This window comes from Scomber scombrus, chromosome 22 (genome assembly GCF_963691925.1).
Source record: "Scomber scombrus chromosome 22, fScoSco1.1, whole genome shotgun sequence".
Taxonomy (NCBI): domain Eukaryota; kingdom Metazoa; phylum Chordata; class Actinopteri; order Scombriformes; family Scombridae; genus Scomber; species Scomber scombrus.
The window spans coordinates 19,464,329-19,489,422 of NC_084991.1; the positions used below are offsets into that span (position 1 = coordinate 19,464,329).

At 40.7% G+C, this 25,094-nt stretch overlaps 2 protein-coding genes across 2 annotated transcripts in view; one reads left to right on the forward strand and one right to left on the reverse strand.

The window, feature by feature from the left end:
- The window catches only part of dcp1b (decapping mRNA 1B), a 13,483-nt gene extending 9,231 nt beyond the window's left edge, over positions 1-4,252 (reverse strand). Inside the window, exons 1-3 of the mRNA XM_062444065.1 lie at positions 3,902-4,252; positions 2,948-2,988; positions 2,546-2,673 (exon numbers count right to left, since the gene is read on the reverse strand). Of these exons, the coding sequence (XP_062300049.1) occupies positions 2,546-2,673; positions 2,948-2,988; positions 3,902-4,054 (322 nt within the window). The 5' untranslated portion in view covers positions 4,055-4,252. The remainder of the gene's footprint in view (positions 1-2,545; positions 2,674-2,947; positions 2,989-3,901) is intronic.
- cacna1c (calcium channel, voltage-dependent, L type, alpha 1C subunit) overlaps positions 1-25,094 on the forward strand; it is a 188,755-nt gene that overhangs the window by 78 nt on the left and 163,583 nt on the right. The window contains exon 1 of the mRNA XM_062444064.1: positions 1-46. This exon is cut by the window's left edge and continues 78 nt beyond it. Within this exon, the coding sequence (XP_062300048.1) occupies positions 1-46 (46 nt within the window). The remainder of the gene's footprint in view (positions 47-25,094) is intronic.

A 25,094-nucleotide genomic window follows, 5' to 3' on the forward strand; every position in this document is an offset into this window, starting at 1 on the left:
CTGGTGTCAGAGACAGAACTGGGATACACATATGTCCGACCAGGAGGTAAGAATACACACATCCAGGATCAGTGGCTGCACTCACACCATCATCAGTGTTGAAAGTAATCTTCAATAACAATACTTCATTATCATAAATAATATATAAATAAATCTATAAAGTCAAATCCAAAAATCTGAATGGGTCAGAATCACTACCAAGGTTAGGTGGTTGACTCCTGTGTAGGTAACGGGTCAACCAAAACACTGCTAGGGACTGGAGGTGCTTTTAGGGAGGAATGTAAAAAGCTTCCTATTGGTTTCTCTGTGCCGGGATATTCGCCAGAGGAATAACAGCTTGCTCCAGCTAAAAGTATCTTCCCTGAATCTTTCCCTGTTCTGTGATATATCTCCACTGTTTATTTTTAGCCTGGGGTGCCACTTTGTGCCAACTGCCATTCCAGGAAGTTACGGCAGCACTGAGAGCCACATGTTTGTCTAATGATAAGATTCCACGACCCCTTCTGAGCAGAGGTCACTACACACATTGGGGCTGGCAGCATTACCAACTAGCCCGGGGTCTAAATAGTCGGAGGGATCATATGTTAGCCAGTGAAAGAAACTACTTCACTGAGATGAGATGCATTCCTGTTCATACAGTTTTCTGGAAAAGATCTCCACACACACACACACACACACAAACACTCACACACATCTGGTAAACACTCAGTGAATGTCACCTTACACTGCCAGTACTTACGAGGCTTGACATTTTGGAGGTCTCTCTGAGCATTCGATGCACCATTTCTCCGGTAATGCACATTCTGTTTTTCTTAGCTCAACTCATACTTGTCACATACCTGCATGCTAAAAAAATACATTATGGGTCCTAGTAAATTACAGCAGCCATGGTGATAAAAATCACTTTCTTTAGAACCTTCATCTCTCCTTATTTGGGTGTTTTATTATCCGTCTTCAATCAGTGTAATCAGTTGGAGCCACTGACTATTTAGTTTGCTATGTAGCCACCCTCTCTTTACGCACATAACCACTGCTCATTATTGGTTTTTATCAGAGGAAACAGTCATCAACTGAGCTGAGATTACTAGTTTTATGGGTATTTTAAAATTGTTTCCTTCCTAGTACATATGAATTAGCTGGTCACTTGAAATGTATGTACTCCGATTACTGATCCTCTGACCATTCATTGGTATAAAAAGGTGTAAAGGAGGTAAAAAAAAGAACATTTATGTAACACACATTACTTCACTGAGCCTTCAGTATGTTTAATAATGGCTGTGTGGAATAAGTGTCAGTAAGAATAATGAAGTACTGCAGTGAGGGGATCAAAGTAGGCGTAAGGAATCTTACTGGTATCTAAACACAGCATTCCACCTGCCTCTTACTGAGCCTGACAGAGAGTGTGAGATGGAGGGAAGTCTTTGTGTGTCAGCAGTTCCTGAGTGTGTGTGTGTGTGTGTGTGTGTGTGTGTGTGTGTGTGTGTGTGTGTGTGTGTGTGTGTGTGTGTGTGTGTGTGTGTGTGTGTGTGTGTGTGTGTGTGTGTGTGTGTGTGTTTATTATTAGTGACTGCTGTGATGTATCTAATCTCTGCTGGCTGGTTGTGTAGTGCTGTCAGGCTCTTATCCCAAAAGGCACACTCTGTAAAGTGTGTGTGTACGAGCCAGATGTGGGTCTCAGAGGGAGACGGGGTGATAGAACTGAAGACAGCAGAAAGCCTCTCCTCATTACTGTATATGGAGCTATTGGTTCTTTCTAAAATGAACAGCACACCATTTACTTTATTCAGTGGTGTCAAATTGTCCCTCTCTCTCTCTCTCTCTGCTTATGTAACTGCCTCTCTGTTGCTATGGATACACCTGTCATTTCAATATTATCCTATTGCTATCAGATCTTTAAAGTCACATGAAAGTGGTCAGGTATGGATACCGTAGTGACATGTCAAGAAGTTACAAAAATTGAGACAAAGAATTGATCTTTCCTCTTTTGCACTTTCGATATAAATGACTTACTCAGTTTTTCTCACTACCTACCCTCTATGGTACACCGTACGGCAGTAGACTCTCTTTTTGGCATCAGCCTGTATTTTTGTCCATGTTTTTTTCAGGATGGACTGTTTTTCTCTCCGTCTCTCTCGTGTTTTCTCTCTTTTCCTGTTTGTCTTTGTCTGGCTGCTATATCTAAAACACAGCAAAACTATTTAGTCTCTTAAAATAATTTGGTCTAGAGAATCTACTCCTGGTATTTTATCCATCTATGTCTGTACGGTCTTATACCAAGTGACTGTTTGATCTCTAATTCTGGCATAACTGAATCCTGCATAAACAAGGTTTTTCGGTTGCAAAATATAGTTGATAGTTATGATTCAATGATAATCACACTAAAGGGCTACAAAGGAAAGACTACACTTATCGTGTCTGTGCACATACTCAACAGGTGTTTTGAATAAAAAGTGTCAGAAGGCATCAATTATTAGTAACAAGCAGACATAAGCGGTCTGTCTATGTCTGTGTGTGTGTGTGTGCATCTGTGCGTCTTTCTTCTTACGCCGTGCATTGCGATAAAGCAGGAAGGGGTCCTGGAGTTGGAAGTCCAAGTCTTTGGTGATCGGCTCGGTAAGGTTCTGCATGCTGAGTCTGTTCATAATAGTGAAACCATGTCTGGGAGACGCCAGCCTGAAATACACAGAATGAGTCACATGAGTCACTGCAGTATGATTATATGTAATATCCTGTGCTACGGTAAATTACAAAGACAGATGGGCTAAAAAGTAGAATATTAAAGTCAAATCTAAATAAACTCTATACCATAGGAGAACAGAAAACCCTAATACACCCTATTGACATTCATCAAAGCTATAGTTTGAATGAGTCTGTTAGAGAGCTTTACTGAACTTCATACCTAGCATATTATACTATCATTATTCAATCAGATGAGCAACTTGATTACCTTGTGTAGATAAATAGGGTACCTTCCACTTCTGTCTTTTCCTGGAAAACACATAAAAAAAACAGCAAGAAACAAAGTAAGAAAGCAAGAAAAGCAGAAAACATGTAGTAATAGTCAGCTAAGTCCATTTTAGGATTAACTGTTGTATTATTTCATTCTGCACTTTTACGTAAAAGATGTCATTATCATTATCATTAAATAAACCCACCCAAAAATTGTGTATAAGACGAGTCAGCTCTGTTTAATGTGACTGTCTCCTGAGGAACCCAGATTGAAAATAAATTTTTAATATGAATTGTATATAGCTAAATTAGGGGGGACAAGTTATTTCTATATCAGGGGCGATTCTAGGATCAGCTCCTATAATGAGAATTTGACCCTGCAAGTGTTCAAACCCCCCTGCTAAATTTCTCATTTCACCGGATAACGTAAATTACAACAAGAAATATTAATACATAGTTGAATGGTCTACTATAGAGTATAATAATAATGGTTCAGAATAAACAATCACATATTTCCTGACCCTGAGAGAAAGACAATATGAATGACAGAACTATCCAAAGTACATTAAAGCTGTTAAAATAAAACCATTTAAACCTCTAGCATAATTGTTTGTCCCATCTGTAACAGACAGACTCACAAAATAATTAAAGATGTATAAGATAATGGTAATTTATTATTTTTTTAGAGGTGCTTGAGCACCCCTAAAAAGGGTTTAAAATCGCCCCTGTTCTATATTATATCTTGAAGTATAATATTCTAAATAACAGACAAATTATATGTTTCCTTTGTTATAGAAAAACAACTATTTAGACAACAAACGACCATATCTATCTGGGCTAACCTACTGCTATAACTTTGCAGTGGTTGAATCTGTGTTACGCGCCTACCGGGAAAGAAGACGAAGCTAAGCTAAGTTAGCACAGCATACCCTTAGCCAAAGTTCATGCTTACCCACTCATTTGTCCTGTTGTTGTAAGTATACAGAGCGACTTGGCTTGCCACGTCCACAATGTTATTAATGTATGGGTCTTGTCGCTGTAGAGCTGCCAGACTTATGTCCAGTCCTTTAGCAGCGAGAAAGCTGCCTGCAGAAGTCGCTGTCATTGTTCCCTATCGAGAAGTTAGCTCGCGACTTAGCTTCAACGGCTAACGAGTCACAGGAAGAAGAGATAAAACATAAACAATTAACAGGGGTAAAAAAGACAGTTAAGCTGGGTGCAGCACAGTAGCCTATTCTGTCAATTGAGACTGGTAAATCAAAACCTTTTAAGAGTTGTCGAGCTTTAAGTGCCAGGAGTTAGTTTGTCAGCGGCCATGTTTAATCAGAGAGATGTAAACAAACAGACATGAGTAGTTGCGCAGCATGAGTTAGAATCAGCCTTATCAATCGACTTGGAAAAATCGATGTGGAGGTTTTACTGTAAGCAAGCTGCAGGGATTTTCCCAATATAAACAGCGTTGGGAAGGTTACTTTGGAAATGTAATAGGTTACAGATTGCTAGTTGTTACTTATTTAAATGTAATAAGTAATGTAACTATTTCAATTGCTTAATCAAAAGTAATGTAACTCATCACAACACTCACTTTTTGATTACTTTTCTAATTTTCTAACAAATGTTTTCAGCTGGTAGGCTATAAGTGTACCCATTAAGCCCACCAAAGCATAAGTTCAGGTGTTTTTTTTTTTTATGGATACTGACATGATGTATAAGGAACATAATTTCTTATAAAGCAAGATTTATCTCTCATTTGAAAATGTATTAATTACTTCATGTAGATACTGGAATATAAAATAAAGATATTTTATGAAAAAAGTAAAAAGTCTGGCATGTGCTTAATCGGTACTGTGACACCCATGTGTGATCCAAATAAGCCCATTTCATGATTTAAAAAATATATATATTAAAAAAATATATTGTTTTCAATTAATTAAAAACAGTAATATACATATTCAGTAACATGTTAAATATTAAAAAATGATGAAAAAAGCCCTCCTCCTGAGCAAAATCTTAAAGGTCTGACTTCAGATGTAACCCCCTTTGTAATCATCAACATTTTCATAATTAGTGTAATTAAATTTTTTCTCAGTAACTATAACAAATTACAGTTACATTTATTTTGTAATTAAATTATGTAACACTGTTACGTAATTAGTTACTCCCCAACACTGAGTATAAATATGTTCAGACTGTAAATTGTATTGGCAGCTGCAGTTTTATTGAAGTGGCAATTCCCTATTTACACAGATGGATGAGCTAAAATCCTTCCTATACAAGTAAGCATCTGATGTCTCTCTTTTTGTCTTTCACCCTTGGATAATATAATGACTGCATTTTATATGTAGTCTTATGTTTCCCAGTACACAGTTACATTCCCCATTAAAGGCACTAGGGGGCGTTAAAGTTGTGGCTAAAACACAACCACCCTGGAGTTGAGTTGAAATGCCAAAACAAGGATGCATTTATGTGTTAATGAGGATCTCTCATTAGTTTTGTGACACAAACTCCCAATTGATACAAATACAAATATACTTTTTTGTCTGTTTGTTTTTAATAGTGTCTATATTTCTGCAATTACAAGATAATCACTGGTATATTATTTAAAGTTCATTTAAAAAAAAAAAAAACTCAAGCCCACCATTTAGGAAATATTTCTACCTTTATTTCTGCTGAAGCACACCCGTTCTCATTTACTTGATTTTTTTTTAATTTAAACCCATTATTTTATCAGTTTTGTGTGACTGCAGGTCATTTTCCATGTATTTGGTAATAAGCGATAAAGGAGGGGGCACACAGGAAGCTGCAGCATTTTCTTTGGGAATTCATACAATATAAAGTACCTTGTTTACAGGCCTCATAATGCTACTATGTAATGCCTTTTTTTTCTTGTTTGTAGCTTTATTTCCGATACAGTATGTAATGTATTAGCTCTATGGTCCAGGCATGAGACACATCCTTCCTGTTCCTGGTAATTAATACAGAAGGTCAGGACAGTAACCAATACAGAAGCAGGGAACAGGAACAGGATTTGAAAGTCTGGATGGTCTTGAAATCTATATTAGTCATATCACATCATACCAGATGGATTACCTGACAGTAAGTCTTAATATTTAGTTCTACATATCCTGCTCTATTGCAAGTTCCACATTCAGCTTGAAGAGGGTTCCTTAAGGGCACCTATTCAAGTTGACATATGGGTCAATGACATATAAGGATTTGCAACAACTCAATTTTAGAATAATAAAAACAAGCATATCTAATGCAGTAGTTCAAACATTCAGAGTGTTGTGTACCTGAAAATTCATATTATAAATTTGAAGTTAAGTGATTTTAGTGGGTTTTTCAAGATTAATTGGCACTGGCCTTAAAAAAAGTCATGTGGTGCGACCATGATTCATATTGAAATAAATTAATTTACTTAACACGCTTCACATCTTTTTTTACAAGTTTTCAGTAATATAAAGTGTTTGGAAACAAAGTATTTGCATTTTTTTTTTTTTTTTTTTGTAAATGATGATCTTTTATTTATATAAAGATATTTCAAGATGAATCATGGTCGCACCACATGACTTTTTTTTAAGGCCAGTGCCAATTAATCTTGAAAAACTCACTAAAATCACTTTCAAATTGTAATATGAATTTTCAGGTACACAACATTATGAATGTTTGAACTACTGCATTAGATATGCTTGTTTTTATTATTCTAAAATTGAGTTGTTGAAAATCCTTAAACGTCATTGACCCATATGTAAACTCTTTGTATGTGTCACATTGTATGTGTGTTCGTAATAGGCTACTTATTGTATAATTACCGAGACCTCCAGAGACATCACTGTATTCTGTGTTTAACATCATATATACATTATGAACGTCTTTCCTCTGCAGCATACTGAATGCACTTGTTTTAGTAATTAGATTACTACCTGACTGCCACACATTATAGATGTACTACAGTTGATGTGCATCCATCAGCAGCCATGTCAGAGTGTCCTTGACAAAAAAACAGTGAATCATCCAACTCCTCACTTAGTTTAAGCAGCACTAGATAAAAAAAAGCATCTGCTTGAAATGCAAAAGTGGTACTATGCCACTGCTGTCCAAAACTTCCTCTTCAATATGAATGAAGCGCTTCCAAGTCACACCTGCCTCTGCATTAGCATGAAAATAGTTGCTTTGTGATGCAGTGTGACCCTTTTGTCTCTGCACAAGTATGTCTATTACTTTGTCAGCAGTGCAGTGTATGTGTTTAAGTGTATATATGTCTATTTGTCAGGGTGTTATCCATCTGTTTATCAGAATCTTTGTGTTTGTCAATGAAGACGCTAATGAGTTATCCATCAGCAGGACAATATTGTCAATAACCATTCAGTCCAGAGATTGAGTACTTGACTCTTATTGGTCGGGATAGGAAAAGAGAAGCCAGTGATTGGCTACCAGGCTGAAAGGGTAAATGGTGATGTAGCCAGCGTGCATTGTGGGTTAGACATTGTTCGCTGGGATGGACGCTGTAATTTGTGTTGTCACGTTGAAAAAATATGTCGGCATCTGCAAACATCTGCACACATTTTTTTGTCATTTTACATTATTTTAAATCATTCTCTTAAAAGAATATCACCACCCTGTAGCAGCAATTGAGACTTTCTGAAACAAAACTATATGTGTATTAATACAGAGTGTGTAACTGTGTAATTAGTGACAAACTAATCTATAATTTCCATAGGGATGGCCATGACCCTGAAGGTAACGAGCCACAGTGAAAGTGATAGATGGTCTGCTTGGAGTCTTCATTCAGGGCATTCAATCAGCTCCAGGTGGAGACATTAGATACTCGTAGTTCCTCATCTGGCACTGAATTAGTGTGTATTCACTTCATCTCTTCCACAATACTTTTATAGTTAAACATCCAGAAACATTAACACTAAAACACAACAGACACAACAATCTGATGACAGCCTCTGAGCACTGGCCTTGTTCAGTTTTTCCCCCTTTTGCAAATTTGAAAGTATCGAGTTAGATTTTCTAAAAGGCTTCAAAAAATGTGCTTGACATGCTCAGAAATGTTGTAAAAGCAGGATTTTAATATTTTTTTCAAGTCCTGGATTGAGTACATGAATCTATCAGGTTTTGGGTTATAGTTTTTGTTTTGTTTTTGAAGCAAGAGAATGAAAAAAAATCCAAGCCTCAACACTGTAAAGCTGAATAAAGTAGCTCCATCAGTCATAAGGGGGATTCCCCTTTGACTGACCAGCAGATTGTTGGTTTCCCACATGGGATACCTAACATCTGAGTGTTTGTCTGTACAAATATTCCCAGAGACCAGCTGAGCTTTAGAGTCACAAACACTCTCACACACACACACACACACACACAAAGGGGTCGAGAACTACAAATATAGAACGGTCATAAATAGAATTGATATTCCATGTGCAGGCTGGATTACAGAGAGGACAGTTCTGTTTGAGTGGTGTGTGTGTGTGTGTGTGTGTGTGTGTGTGTGTGTGTGTGTGTGTGTGTGTGTGTGTGTGTGTGTGTGTGTGTGTGTGTGTGTGTGTGTGTGTGTGTCCGTGTCCCCTGGGTACTAGTGTCTGTTCCCACGACCTGCCCTCCATCCGTTCTTCCTTTTCTCAATCCTTCCTTCCTTCCGTCTATCACTGACCAGTATAATCAAACAGAGAGTAGATGAGGATTTCCATTTTCCATTTGCTACTTTATACCTCTATTCCATCGCATCTCAGAAGGAAATATTTACTTTTTACTGCATTGTATTTATCTAACAACTATAGCTACTAGCAACTTTCCAAATTCTCCTGTTACATAACAACATATAATAGCCTTGCAAAATATAATGGATTATTAAAGACTGAACTAGTGGTTATCAAGATTATGGGTTGTGGCTTCTTACAAAAGAGACATTTCCCCTCTTTTTTCGGCCCAAAGAGGTAAAAGTAAAGCCCAACATTTCACAAAAAAAGTAAACACTAGAGAAAAAGTTTAAAAAATGACTAAAACTTGTGCAGACGTATTGCATTTTATTCTCGCCCCCTTCCTGCAAAGATCTATCGTGTTACTTTGGAAGGGAATCATCACACTAAGTCTTCTTTACATTATATAAAATGGTTAAACCTAGCTCCACCTTGACCAGCTTTGATAGTAAAGTGCTACTTACTGTATGCATTGATGCACCATTATTAACAATCTAATAATGTCTTATTTAATATGTCAATCACAGGAGGCATTTTTCTGCAGAATACATTCAGCTTCTGCAACAAAAATTCTGGGAATGTCACCATTCATTCATTCATTCATCATCACAGAAATCCAACAATACATCTGCATCACAAAAACACTATATTCTTCACAGAAAGACAATTCGTCTGTCAATTGTCATCAATGGCATCATTTATCAGCTTTCTCTCTTTCTTTACTATGTCTACAGTGACGAATGTAGACAAAAACCTTTATTCTATTACAGGATGGTGGGTGGTGATTTCGCACTATGGCACTGAACAAATGAATACAGGGTTGAGTCATCAGATTCACCGCTTGATTATAGCCTGCAGTGGGATTGACATAAGGCTGGCACATTGTGAAGTTTGTATTCAGTGTCAAAGGCAATTATATAGGGGTGGCCAGTACCATAATTAGAATCTGGAAATGTCGCCCAGTATCTCTGATACATCCTGAGGCCTTATTGAGCCCAATTATTCCGTTTTGTGAAGCATTGCCATACCCCTTTTCTGTGTTTGACATCTTTATATCATCTTTTAATAAAAGAAAATGTTTGTTGGGATACAAATTGTATTTTGGATGCTCCAACTGTCAGGGCTTGGTGAGTATGGCAAAGAAAATAAGGTCAAGGCCTTCTGAAGACTGAAGAGATAATGGGAACAAGTTTCTTCTCCTTTTATATCTTTTATATCTCAGCAGCCTGTGGAGAGCGTTTAACCCTCCTGTTGTCCTCAGGTCAAGGAAGGACAGGAGGAAGAAAGGAATGAATGAATGAAGGAAGGAAGGAAGGAAGGAAGGAAGGAAAGGAGTAAGGAGGGAGGGAGGGAGGAAAGGAGGAAGGAAGGACGTAAGGAGAGAAGGAAGGGAGGAAGGAAGGAAGGAAAGGAGTAAGGAGGGAGGGAGGGAAGAAAGGGAGGAAGGATCGAGGAAGGAAGGAAGGATGGAAGGAAGGAACGAAGGAAGGAAGGAAAGGAGTAAGGAGGGAGTGAGGAAGGAAAAGGGGAAAGAAGTAAGGAGAGAAGGAAGCAAGGAAAGGAGTAAGGAGGGAGGGAGGGAAGAAAGGAGAAAAGGGAGGAAGGAATGAAGGAAGGAAGGATGGAAGGAAGGAAGGGTGGAAGGAAAGAAGGAGGGAAGGGAAAAAAGGAAGGAAGGAAGGGAGGAAAGAAGGACAGAGGAAAGAAGGAAGGGAGGGAAGGAAATAAGGAGGGAAGGAAAGAAAGAAAGAAGGAAGGAAAGGAGGAAAGAAGGAACAGTCAAAAGAGATGGGGTCAATTTGACCCGGGAGGAACGACACGAAGGTTAAGAAAACGTTTCACTTAAATGAACTGGTGTGTTATTTGTGAAAGCCTCAGTCAGAACTACAGAGCCAAGCTGACTCAGTGTCATCAAAGGCTGGTCCAGAGCTGTTTAGTTAAGAGCTGATGTTGTTGACTTTGTTTGACATTTTACTCCTAAATCACCTTCATTTCACTGTTGTGTTACCTAAGAAAAATGGGCCCCATATCTCCAGAAAATGACTTTGCATGCTTTAGGAGCCAGGACAAATTAGTTCCTGGCCATGGAGAGCAATGTTGAAACATGCGTCACTGTCCTGAGGGCAAATAGGAAGTTAAAAAAACCATAATTGAATTCCTAAAATCAGTTTTGTTGCCCTCTAGATAAAAAAAAAGGTTCACATTCAGACTTTTTGTGATCTGACCTTCCTGAGCACATAACTTCATGAGATGTGAGTCTGTATTTACACACGATCCAAAGATCTGCAAAATCAGCTTCCTTGTGGTTTCACCCTGTTTAAGACAGGCATGAAAAGATCAGAGCTTGAGTCATAAAAGAGTTGAAAAACCAGATCTTTAGAGTGAGTGTAAACACAGCCTTGGCCAAAGAAAAGAATGGTGCTGAAGCAGTCCAGATGTGTGGGGACTGTGGGCAAATCAGTTGTAAGTACAACATCTCCGATCGCTGTTCCTTCCTGCAGAAATCAGAGTGTGAGTCTGCTTCCACCCCTCTCTCTCTATCTCTCTCTCTCTCTCTCTCACACACACACACACACACACACACACACACACACACACACACACACACACACACACACACACACACACACACACACACACACACACACACACACACACACACACACAAACTCTTTCCTCTTGTTCCCCGGTGCCACGGACATGCACACTCACAGGTATTCGTCCACCTTTCTTCTTTCCAACCTCCCTGTTCCTTCTTAGATTTTGTGACCCCCTTTCCTCCCACCACACACACACACACACACACACAAACACACACACTTCGTCATCATCTTTGTCTTCATCATCACCACCATCATCATTATCATCTGGATACCAGCCGTGGTTCTCCACTGTTGCCCATACAGTCTTCCTCCCTCCCTCCCTCCCCTCCTTCTTTCTCTCTTACACACACACACACACACACACACACACACACACACACACACACACACACACACACACACACACACACACACACACACACACACACACACACATCTGGAAACAGTCAAAGCGTCTACATGCACGAGGAGGGGGGGCTACCTCTCTCTCTCTCATTCTCTCTCTCTCTCTCTCTCTCTCTCTTGGTATCACTGCAGAGCTGAGCTGCAGGGGCAGCAGAGGCAGAGAGAAGAGAGAGCTCCAACTCTCGTTCAGTGAGACACAGGCAGACAGACAGGCAGGCAAACAGACAGACAGACAGGCATACATACAGACTGACAGACAGACACACCACCGGACCATCATGGACTGGATCAGGACAGAGAAACCCGTCTCCGGATGAGACAGGACGGCCTGGCTTCTGTTTTTTGGGGGGACTGTACTGCTGTAGATACGTGGAATAACCGACAACCTATTGGGAGATTTAACCCCGTGCTACCCGTCATGGAATATTTACACTCTTCTCATTTCCTAATTTTTCTCCTCTTCTCTTCCTCCTCCTCCACCACCACCACTACCACCTCCACCTCCTCTTCTTCATCCTCTCACATTTTGACACGCTTCTGAAGATGCGCACGAATGCGTCTTTTGCGCACTTCCATTGCGACCGTCACTGACAGCGCCCGTGCTTTATAACCTTTTGAAAGCTTTTTTTCTAAAACATAGGGAGAGTGGAGAAAGAGAGAGAGGGAGAGAGAGAGAGAGAGAGAGAGAGAGAGAGAGAGAGAGAGAGAGCGAGGTGTGAATTGAATTGAACGCGGTGCTGGTCTCATGTTTCTCGCCTAGGGCCCGGATGTACCGAGGGATGCACCGGTGCGTTTTCCCAACCGGTTCCGCCGAAAGCTCCCTCTTTTTTCTCGCCTTCACCTCCATCATGGGGATTAGGTAATATTCACTCCATCCGAAGAAACCCTCCCCGTAAATAAAATAACGGAATACCTAAAAAACTGTCCGTGCCAGACAGTTCTTTATTCTTTTTTTCCCCTTTTTTAATTTCTTTATTTTTGGGGGGCTTTTTTTCCTCTTGTTATTTTTTCCCTCCTCCGCTCCAGCTTTTTCCTCTCTCTCTCTCTTCCATTCACCTATAGGGATAACGCCGGACTACATTTATGGTAAATGAAAGCAAAAACATGTACATCCCGGAGGACACCCTTGAGAATCATCAAGGTATGTGGTGTCTTTTTTTATTTTCTAACTGACAAACATCTTGTAACTGTGCATGAGAGAACGAGGGAGGGAGGGAGGGAGGGAGTAAGAGAGGTATGATGATCTCGAAATGGGGATGGGATGGGGAGAGGGGGAGGAGGAGGAGGAGGGTGAAGGTGGAGGGAGTGGGGGGGGAGGAGGAAGGGGTGTTAGCTCTCTCTTCGTTTTCAACAGATGGACAGATGCGGTTCTCTTTCCTCTACTTTCTCCCCCTGTGTGCAGTTTGTTTGTTTGATTCCCCCCCCCCCCCCCCCCCCTCTTCTATGTGCAGTTTGAGCAGCGAGTGAACTTGTGGTGCCGTAATCGCACAACAAGGCTGCAGGTAGCCGTGGACAGATGGATGAGGCCTTTTTTTCTTGTTTGGTTTAGTTCACACTTGTAGGTTTGACAGGCCGGTCCCTCGGAAACACTGCTGTGGTATAATGGGTGGGCAGTGGTCTTATTTAGTAGCAGTGGGCGATAACAACATTATTGTTTAAGAAAATGGCAGAGAAAAAAAAAGCATGTGTGCAGTTTATCTGGCAGGTCTTGTCTCCCCGGGGCTTTTTTCGTCCTGGGAATAAACTGGACTGCACATCTACGTTGTTGGCTTAATGTCAGAAATGAACACACAGTGGTCGCTAAGGAGCGCAAATTGAGCATCTCGCCAGGATGAGCGCACACAACCAATATCGATCCCTCTTTCTTCTATAATCAATAGTCGCATTTGTCACGTTTTAATCCAAGTTCTATGTGCGCGAGGCTCCTTAATAGCACAGTGCGCGAGAGAAATCGCATAGAGATGACAGGTGGCAGTAGGAGGGCCCGTAGGACTTATTCTGTGGAGAATTGGGTTGATGGTGTGCTATTTTGAGGGGGGTGACAGCGGAGGACAGTGGGTTGTTGCGCACAAGACACGACCGAAGTTCAACGTGACGACTTTTTTAAGTGATGTGAAAGCCGCACATGCAAAGAGTGAATCGGGATCCAGGGCTGTGGTCTGTTTTACGGTGAGGAAAGGGTCTGTTTGCATTGCGCAGTATTACGCGTCGCTCCTTTCCACCCACGTTGCAGAGAGCAAAGCCCAGCAATGTATTCTTTCATGGCCAGCCGGACCTTGTAATTCAGCAAGGGGGTTATTTACCCGATCACTATTATCATCTTCATAAGCACCATCATCATCATCATCATCGTCGTCGTCGCCTTCGTCCACCACTTCCATCACAACCACATACCTCTGCCTTGGCGACAGGTTCCATAGCAACAGGGGATGAGGAGAGAGGAGAGGGGTGGCCGTGTGTGTGTGTATGTGCGTGTGAGTGCGTCTGTGTTGCAACGAGGCACATTCACCAACACTTTGTTTTTTGAGAATCAGCTAATCATAGGTTGGTTGATGTTACCTGCACGAGCTGCTATCATGATCGCTCCAACAAGTCCTCCAAATCAAACGGCCTCATAAGTCGCGTGCACCTGCGCATCCAGCCCACACGGTTTAATGGCAGGCAACTTAAACAGAATGCTCTCATCATGAAGGGCAGGTGTGTGTAGAGTACCTTGATTACCATGATACTATGATGTAATCTTTATCTATTATTATCACACTATAGACTTGTTGGTCCAAGTTGTCCAGAGAAACTAATGGATATTGTCATCATCTGCCAACTAGAATATGAAAAGTGCCTTACAAACCTCAAATACATAAGACATTTATTTTTATTTTTTGCAGAATCAATTTATATACCTCATGATACTCACATATAATGAAAACAAATTCTGTTAGGTGGTCCTAAACAACTGGGCAGGATGATAAATGCAAATCTTACTCCCCTCCTATAGGTGATATGAAAGTAATGCCATCCAAAAGTCTAGCATATGAATTCAAATGTCACAGCAAAATGGTATTTCAGCTTTAAGATGTGATTTTACAGTGCAGGGCTACAGTTGTTGAAGTACATTTGTATATGAGCCACAGTGACATAGAGACAAACTGTTGATTTGATTCATGTGTGTTCAAGTCAGTCAAAGTGAAACAATACACCAATCTTCTCAGATCAGCACAATTAATAATTTTGAATTTGGCAAAACATTTACAAGCTGATAGACTATTATTGGGGGGAAAAAGTGTGTTTTAGCTTCTTTCTCATCACTGCGATTTAAGTATAGTTTAGGTCATGTGACTGTGGGATTTGTAGCAAATCACATCTGAGGCTGAAGTCTCCTTGGGTGGTGGTTTCAGCACCACGGACAGTTCGTTCTTCATTGGTCTATTGACAGCTAGATGACGATGACGATGATGATGATGATGAAGAGTTACAAAGACAGACATTAGTACTGAGGAGTCACTGTTTGGGCCCTGCCTTTCTTTAACCATTATTTTTATGTTACATTACAGTCGAATCTCTGATAGTGAGCGTGACATAAGGAAAAGCACAACATCATACAAGATCACCAACATTACAATCATACAGGTGCATGGTGTAAAAGGATTATTAGGAGACATATAAAGTGATTTTTTTATTAAAATAAGCTATGTTATTCTTTCTTTCAGTTCTTAAGGATGAGGCATATAATGAATATCCTGCATATGAAAAACAAACTGTCAATCACACTTTGGGGCACTTTGGTGCAGTGTCCAAACAGAGAAACTTAAAATTTCAAATTTAACTCTAGTCCAAGAAAATGATGCCTTAGATGTTTCTCTGCAGTTCACCCCGATCCATTTTCCTCCCTGAATGAAGCTAAAAGAAAAGACACATTTCTCCTTAACCCTCCTGTTGTCCTCCCGGGTCAAATTGACCCCGTCTGTTTTGACTGTTCCTTCTTTCCTCCCTTCCTTCTTTCCGTTGGTCCTTCTTCCCTCCCTCCTTCTCTCTTTATTTCCTTCCTTTCTCTTTCCTCCCTTCCTTCTGTCCTTCCTTCCTCCCTCCCTCCTTCTGTGCTTCTTTCCTTTCCTTCCTCTCTTCCTTCTTTCCTCCCTCCCTCCTTCTGTCTTTCTTTCCTCCCCCCTAGCTTCCTTCCTCCCTTCCTCTTTTCCTTTCTCCTACCCTCCCTCCTTCTCTCTTTCTTTCCTCCCTCCTTTCTTCCTTCCTTCCTACCTTCCTTCCTTCCTTCCTTCTTTCCTGCCTTCCTTCCTCTCTTCTTTCCTTCCTTCTTCCTTCCTCCTTTCCTTCCTTCCTCCCTACCTCCTTTCCTTCCTTCTTCCTCCCCTTTCTTCCTTCCTTCCTCCCTCTTTTCCTTCTTTCTTCCTCCCTTCCTTCCTTGACTCGAGGACAACAGGAGGGTTAAAAGATTCAGGGACAAAAACAGAGCAGATGATGATATCTTACAGTCTAAGACCACATGATTCCTGATCCCTAACACCAGCTTTCTCATTGGTATTTGATTTTCTCCCAGTTATCAATTAGTCTCCATCTTACATCCGCTCAGTAATTCAAACAGAGTTGATGTTACACCCGATTGCACTGCATGCTTGTTGAATGAACCAATTACACTGCATCTGCATAATCCGAGTTTTATACAAATGAACAATTGTGCTGAAGTCTCTCAGACACACACACACACACACACACACACACACACACACACAGGAAAAACACAACTTGGTTACACACTCAATCAGACTTGTCATTATATACTGTACATGCGGAACTGATACAAATAATACACACCTGTGGCAGTCATGTCATCACATAAAGAGTTGGGAAATGTTTTGAAATGCACACACACACACACACACACGCACGCACACACACACACACACACACACACACACACACACACACACACACACACACACACACACTTATTACAGCAGCAGTTTTCAGCAGTGTAATCAGAAAGTTGATTTTCCTTGTGGGCATTGTGCCAGAGGCATGATACCTCCATTAGGGACATTAATTGGTTTCTGACGGTTACCCTGGGGTGTTGGCCACTTGCCAAATCACCTCACTCTAATGACATGACTTGATATGCTGAGTGATTCCATTGAATTCACTTCAAAAGACGATGTAACAACAACCAGCAATGTATTCACTGCACATGTCGCTTTCCACAAAAAGAGCTGCTGCCAGGTAATGTGTCTTCTGGCTGTCTTTAAGGTGGATTTATTTTTTGTTACACACATTTAAATACGGTGATTACGATGAACAGAATCCAATTTATTTAGGGGGTTGTTTTTTTGTGTGAAAACAGATCATCTGCAATCATAAGCAGGTGGCAAAGTTGTTTCTTTCTCCAAGTAAAGTAAAGGCAACTAATGAATTCCTTAAAATGTGATTCAATTAGAACCCACAGGGACAGGAAAACAGCTAAGTGAACTAAATAATGTATCAGTACACTTGACAGAGATGGAAATCGGAGCATTTAAGCACCAATTTTCCCTTTTCTCAATGCAGTTGTTGCACAGGCCTTTTGCATTAGGAAGTGAACATGAAGTAACTTTTTGTCTGACCATGTAGTGAAATATGTCCACAGCTTGAAAGGCTTTTTCTTATATGACAAGAATGCATATCTGTCTAATCACATATCTTAATATTTGATATTCATGAGCTATTTTTTTGCACCATAATCAGCTGATTTACACTTTGTCTGGTGCCTTTATGTTAGTTCACATGGTGTACATATCGTCTTATCATCATACCATCTTTTCAACTTAGCTTAGCTGACTTATTCGAATCCAACACCTTCTTTATGTGTTATTATCTTCAGTGACTCGCTTTTCCTCAAGACACAGAAACCCCCACTTGATTCATTAATGTTTTTTTTTTTTAGATGGACGTTTTTGGACAGTGAATACAAACACTGACAGGCTTCATTATATCCAACAACAAAGGGCCCACCTTGTTATTTTGCTGCAGTCAAACATGACCCATTTTGATCAAACAATATCCATCTTTATCCCAGCTCTCACTCACCAAACAAAAGCCAGCTAAATTAACTTCTTTTTTTTAATAGACAAGAAGGAGGTGTGTGTGTGTGTGTGTGGACATATGCATGTTGACTTATAACAGAGAAACATTGTGAGTGTGTGTGTATCCTTTAACCTTTGTGTCGTCCTCCCGGGTCAAATTGACCCCGTCTGTTTTGACTGTTCCTTCTTTCCTCCCTTCCTTCCTTCCTTCCTTCCATCTGTCCTTCCTCCCTCCCTCCTTCTCTCTTTCTTTCCTTCCTCTCTCTTTCCTCCCTTCCTTCTTTCCTCCTTCCCTCCTTCTCTTTTTCTTTCCTCCCCCCTACCTTCCTCCCTTCCTTCCTTCCTCCGTCCTTCCTTCCCTTCTGTCATTCCTCCCTTCCTTCCCTCCTTCCTCACTCCCTCCTTTCCTTCCTTCTTCCTCCCTCCCTCCCTCATTCCTTCTTTCCTCCCTCCCTCCCTCCTACCTTACTTCCTTCCTTCTTTCCTCCGTCATTCCTTCCCTTCTGTCATTCCTCCCTTCCTTCCCTCCTTCCTCACTCCCTCACTCCCTCCTTTCCTTCCTTCCTTTTTCCTCCCTTCCTCCCTCCTTTACTTCCTTCTTCCTCCCTTCCTCCCTCCTTTCCTTCCTTCTTCCTCCCTTCCTTCCTCCCTTCCTTCCTTGACTCGAGGACAACAGGAGGGTTAATGATTGTTCCATGCTATGGTTTTCACAGACTTAATAATTGAATACTGAAGTAGAGAAGCTTGAATAACAAGACAAATTTATTACATGTGTGTTTTAAACTCCATTTGGCCAGAAAGGGTTTGTTATGAATGGTTGAGCTCTTTCAACTTCACCATCTCTTAAATTCATTCAACTATTCAGCACTATTGCCAGCCACCGAGCTGCTTTACCAGAAAAAATTGGGGTTTAGTAGACTTTTAAGAGAGCTGAGAGGGTTACCGTTATTTCATTTGAACTTTTTCTTGCTAAATCGGGACAAATCCTGGATAAAACAATGCTGCATAGTCCATTATTTTTTTTAAATGTAGCCTTTTTTTGGCACGTCCCATCAAACACATAAAGCAAATGGAGAACAAACAGTGTATTTTCAAATGTAAGTGTGTATAGTTGTGGTTTATCCTCTAGCAGTCAGCAGATAGATTCACTAACATAACTGCAGTCACTGCTTTTTTTAATGGTTTAAGAGTCAAAAGTGATGTTAGTTTAGATTTTATCATTTTTCCTCTTGTTCCTTTATTTGGGCATTTGAGTTTCACTTTGATGAATGAGGATTTATTTGAAAGGTTTGATCCTAGAAAGCTTTTTTTCACATTAATCTGCTCAAAGTTGAGCTCACCAAAAATCTGAGTTCATAGGATATAACTACGAGAATGATCTGTGGCATCACAACAATATTTTAGCCAATTGTGGCCCTGAAAGTGTGCTGAAACCTGAAGCCTACTGTCCACATACTGTATAATGAGAACAGACATTACAATGATATATTTAAGATAATAAGATATTTTTCATCCAGCAGTTAAACCTTTGAAATTAACTTTATTTGCATATTTGTAGATTCAGTTTTAGGTAATTAGGAAGGAAGTATTTGAAGTTTTTTGTGGGTATTTTTTATGTCTTTAAGTCTGGAGAGGATCTTCAAATGTTATTAAATATTGCACTCCAGTACTCTCTCATAGTAACCCAACAAAACAATTTTAAAGGGTCGCAACATGAATCTGAGTAGTTGCAAGATAGACAATAAGAAAAAAAGTAATTCTGTCATGCAAAATTTTCTCATAAAAAATATGTTGCGGTTCACGGCTGGTGCTTTAATCCCCAGGTCACTGGAGAATGCCTGTTTTCAGACTTTTATAATACTTGCTTTATTTGTGAAAAACTGTTTAGTGTAACATTGCAAGGCCCCGAAAAATTATTGAAAAACAACACGCTGAGAGGAGAAAATCACTTTTTGACTGAGCGTCTCACTACAGCTGAGATGAGGGGATGCAAATAGACGTTACTTTGTGCGGAGGGGTCACAAGTTAAAAAAAAAAGGTTGATCACCATTGCCTTAGAGTGTCAGAACTTCAGGCTTTACAAGACTGCACATCAGGCTCAGCATACTGTGATTACAGTATGTTTAAAGATGTGTTAGTCAAAGCAAGGTTATAGCATCTGTAGCTGCATGTAATGAGCGATTAAAGGCCAATCAGCATTAAAGAAGTTTGTATTAGCGCTTCAGAGTGTGCCACGGCTCTAACTTAAAGGATTTGACTCAACAACAGCTGCTCTTAACGTAAAACACCATCTGAGAGACAAAAAAAGGCACATGGAGGGAAGGAAGGAGGGGAGGAGTGGATTGAAGGAGCAATAAGAGAAGAGAATGACAGATTGCATTAAAGGAGATGAAAGGTAAGAGAAATGGAGAGAGTAAAAAAAAAAAACATTGTGGAGTGGAGACGGGAAGGAGGGGACGGAGCAAAGAGAGAGGCTGGCAAAGACACACAGGAGCAGAAAGGAGCAAATGGAGGGAACTGTGAGAGATAGGGATAAAAGGATGAAACGAGCGAGAAAGCGAGTGAGTGACGGAGATGATGGACGGCTAGAGGTAGAGAGAGAGAGAGGAGAGATGGGGTGCAGGAGGAGGAGGAGGAGGAGGAGGAGGAGGAGAAGGAGGGAGGATTATCCGTGACTCTGTCTTGCTTAAGCCTCTGGCTGCGTATTGGAAATCTATCCAGAGGCTGTCCTCTGCTCTTAGTGCTATCGGGCCTCAGTCTTCATTTCTGATGGGACAATACGCCAACACCGTGTGTGTGTGTGTGTGTTTGTGTGTGTGTGTGTGTGTGTGTGAAAGAGAGAGTATGCAGTTGCCATTGGCCGCTCGCCCGTATGCATTGTGCCTGCTTGGCTGCCTCCGTCTGTGTGTGTGTCCCAGTCTTTGCTCTGTTTGGATATGTGCTTATGTGTCCCACATCTCTAACACACACACACCCTCTTGTTCTATTGATCTGACTGAAGCCACCAGTGGAAATAATGACTCCAGACCTGTAGCATCCTCAGTTATACTCCCTCTCTTTTTTCTTTTTCTTGATCCCATTCTCTCTCTCTGCCTTTGTTTTTGACTGCACACTCTGTGCGTGATTGGTCACTTTGAGTAACCCTTAAATTATGGTTGAGAATCAAAATCATTATGTGCTAAATGCTAAGGGCTGACTTTCAGACTACAAACTGACTGCTCTGATTATCTGATTGGTGGAGCTTGATGGGGCTTCAGTGCTGTAAAAAGTATTTTACCATGATTTTTTTTCTGGAAATGAAAAACACAAGTTCTAAGAAAATATGTACTTCAAGATACTTTAAAATTACGTGTATTTGTGTGCAAAATCTAGAACAAGTTGGATACCAAATAAGAGAAGAAAGAAGTGCTACCATCTTTAAGTTTATCCTAATAAAGTAAGCGGGGGTGGTGGATTCATGTAAAACGCAGCACTACATACGCAGTTGAAATGCTATTTAATTTATTGGTCGTTGGACATTATTATGGAAGGCATGATAACCAGTTTCATGTAAATCATGTTATTTGCTATATGAAATATATGGATGGTAATGCTGCATTTTTCATGTAGTTTTTTTTCCTTTGGTTAACCTTCGTGTCGTCCTCCCGGGTCAAAGTGACCCCGTCTGTTTTGACTGTTCCTGCTTTCCTCCCTTCCTTCCTTCTTTACATCCCTCCCTCCTTCCTTCCTTCCTTCCTTTCCTCCTTCCTTCCTCCCTCCTTTCCTTCCTTCCTTCTTTCTTCCCTCCCTCCTTCCCTTCTTTCTTCCTTCCTCCCTCCCTCCTTCCTTCCTTCCTTCCTTCCTCCCTCCCTCATTTCCTTCCTTCTTCCTCCCTTCCTTCCTTCCTTCCTCCCTCCTTTCCTTCCTTTTTCCTCCCTTCCATCCTTCCTCCCTTCCTTCCATTCCTTCCTTCTTCCTCCCTTCCTTCTTCCTCCCTTCCTTCCTTTCCTTCCTTCTTCCTCCCTTCCTTCCTTCCTTCCTTCCTTTCCTTCCTTCTTCCTCTCTTACTTCCTTGACTCGAGGACAACAGGAGGGTTAAAGAACCAACGAATCTTGTCACTTGTGTCCCTCTCAGCTCTGAAACCTCCGCCCTTACATGGACGTATCGAAGCTTGTTAAATATTTCAGTCTTACATGTCATTTACATGTTATATATGACCTCCCTATGGATTGCTCTATGTCTGTGTTTGCTATTAGGCTGTATACAATATTTTCATGATGCCACTGTTTCCTTGCACAGAAAGACAAAAGAAACTGCTGAGAAACGTGCGTGTCTGTGGGTGTGCATGTTCCCCAAGTTAAAGGAGAGGCTGAGGGATGAAGGGAGATGAGAGTAGAAAGCAGCCTATATTATTCATGCCCAGCCATGCATTTTTCCCCTCACTTCTCTCTCCATCTCGTCTGCCTTCTCTTTCTGTCTTTCACTCTCATCTTGTGGTACTTTGCCCATCTGTTTCTCTCTCTAGATGATTTGCTTTGTCCTCTCCCATTTGCCCCCTTTCTTTTTCTCTCTCTCTCCATCTCTTGGCTCATTTGAATGTTTATCATTGAGTGAGACTGCATTTCCTTTCCTCTATAAATTAATCAGGCCATCTACCCCAGTCTGCAGCATTTGCAATGAGCCTAACTACAGAAAAGCAAGATACAAAACACCATTTATTGTCCCAACAGAGAGCTCAGATTGTAAGCTCAACATCACAACTTTACAAACAACTTACATGTGTCCTCTGTATTATTACCTTTACAAACTGGTAGCCTAGTCTTTGCAAGCAGAGAAGAATCAAATGTCTGGGGAAGTATGTTGTAATGGATTAAAGTCAGTAAATATAGAGTTTTATATGATATAAATCAAACTGTAACTTGGTTTCTATGTGTAACCAGGCTTGTGAACTTGCTTCTGTAAAATGGTAACCATGGTTTCGCTGCATCCTTATGAAACCTTTGTTCAAAAATAGTCTTTTTTCGCTAAACTAGGTTAGTAGTTTGTATTGTGTAATAGTTTTTTAATTATTCTTGTCAAGTTTTATTGTAAAAACAACCTAAAAAACAGTTACAAATAATATTTAAAACACTAAAAATTATGAGGAAAATTGCCATTGTAGAATGGTGAGAATTTACCCCATTAGAATCAGTGCAGTAGATTATGATTATTATTTACATTACATCAGTTGACTATCATAACACGCAACAAAGATGATAGAGATGTTTCAAACCTGCAGCACCTGAAAAGGCTGTCAGTTCACTTTCTGCCTGAGAGGTTTTAGTCTTGATGGCACTCAATACGCTTGACATGCGACGATTTGTCAAAAGGTGTCATTCATTCATCACTGAAGTGTTCCCCTCTCTAAAGAAGCAGATTGACTCGACTGAAACCAGCAGTGTGTGTTTGAAATCTCAAAGTACTAAATTCAAAAATCCACTGGAAGGATCTTTTACTGGTCCTCCTTAACTATAAATCATGTATTTTTTACATAACTGCTGACCAACTTCCAATGCATTCCATGTTTCCTCTTTAATACTCCACCTAAGGAGGAAGAGTACAGGATTTCTAGTGAGTCTAATTTTGAAGAGTACCATGGCTTAATTTGATAATTCCCATTTTTTTTAATGACACTGTTCAAGTCAACATGTTGCTCTGACCTCATTTATAGTACTTATAGAATAAAACCTTGTGTCTTATTTTGAGAGTTACAGTTGTCTTTCCCCCTATTTCTCAAATTCTTCCACTCATTGATGATACGTTTAACTGCTGCTGGTCAGGTCATGTCCAGCTTTGACCTATGTTACGCTTCAGTGCACAGGCATGGGGTGGTAATAGTTCACACACACACACACACACACACAACACACACACACACACACACACACACACACACACACACACACGGGGAAGTCTTATCCTAACTTGTATCTTGCCCTTTGTTCCAACTGAGTGTTCAGGCTTTTTTGGGTTGAACTGTGAGAACTGCAGCGATGATGAAACCGCTGTCCTCATTAATAGCTTTAACCCAACACACTACATTACATGTTCTTTTACAGGCACTCACACACTCAAGCACGCTCACGATTCACCAGACTATGAGACGCACCATCTCGTCACAATTTATTTTTCATGACGCTAATTTCAGAGTGTTAAGAGGAGAAGAGAGAGGGATGGGAGTAAAATGGATTCAGAGAGAGAGAGAGGGAAGAAAGGTGCAGAGAGGGTGGAATGTTAGTCAGCCTCAGGCTTTCTGCAGAAACACCACCAACTTCTTCACAACAAGGTAGATGTGTGGTTGTTTCTTAAACACTGACCTCTCTTTTTCAGAGGAAATGAGTCTTAACAATTCATCTTGGTTCGTACAGCTCATATCCAGTCTCTGCAAATGATTCTGATTATATTATACAGTACTATACGTGGGTATATTTTTTAGCCTGGGTTGCCTCAGCAGGGAAACAGGGATTTTTTCAAATTGAAAATATGGAAAAGGTCCCAAAGTAACTAATAAATGTTTCTTTACCTACTAGTGAGACTCTGCGTAGTTGGTGCTTTGGTGTCACGGGAAGTGAGGTTTGCACAAATGATGTACAATCATGTGTTTCTATCAGGCTCTCAGTTCCAGCAGTCTCGTTAGTCGGGCCCCTGGTGGGCTTGTCATGGATGGATAGCTGCACTACAGAGAAGGTGGTCTGTCGCCATAGGCCTCCATACACACACAAATACACACACACTCTGCTGAGAGCTTCACGCTGCTGGGTGACAGCACCCCAGACAAGATAGATTAAACTAAGAGTGGAGTCTGTGTGTGTGTGTGTGTGTGTGTGTGTGTGTGTGTGTGTGTGTGTGTGTGTGTGTGTGTGTGTGTGTGTGTGTGTGTGTGTGTGTGTGTGTGTGTGTGTGTGTGTGTTTTCTGCCTCCGGGTGTGTGTGGATGTGCAATTTTGGGCAACTTTCTTCTCTGTGCGTGTCTGGGGCCGATATCTGTCAGATCACTCCTTGCAGCTGAGAATCATTGGTAACAAAAGCAAGCCCAGTGTGTAGCCTGGGGCACTGCACACTTTCTGTTAGTTTTCTTATTATAAACCCACACCGGAAACAGTTTAGCATAAGCGATACCATCTCTTGAGAAAACCCTATCACCTGTGTTGGATAGTTCTGAAAAAATCCATGATTTCATACAGTGACAGTTTTCAATCTATCAATCAATCAATCCATCAGTCAATCTTAATTTATAAAGCGCCAAATCACAACAAAAGTCATCTCAAGGCACTGTACATAGAGCAGGTCTAGACCGTACTCTTTTATTTAAAGAGACCCAACATTCCCACATGAGCAAGCACTTGGCG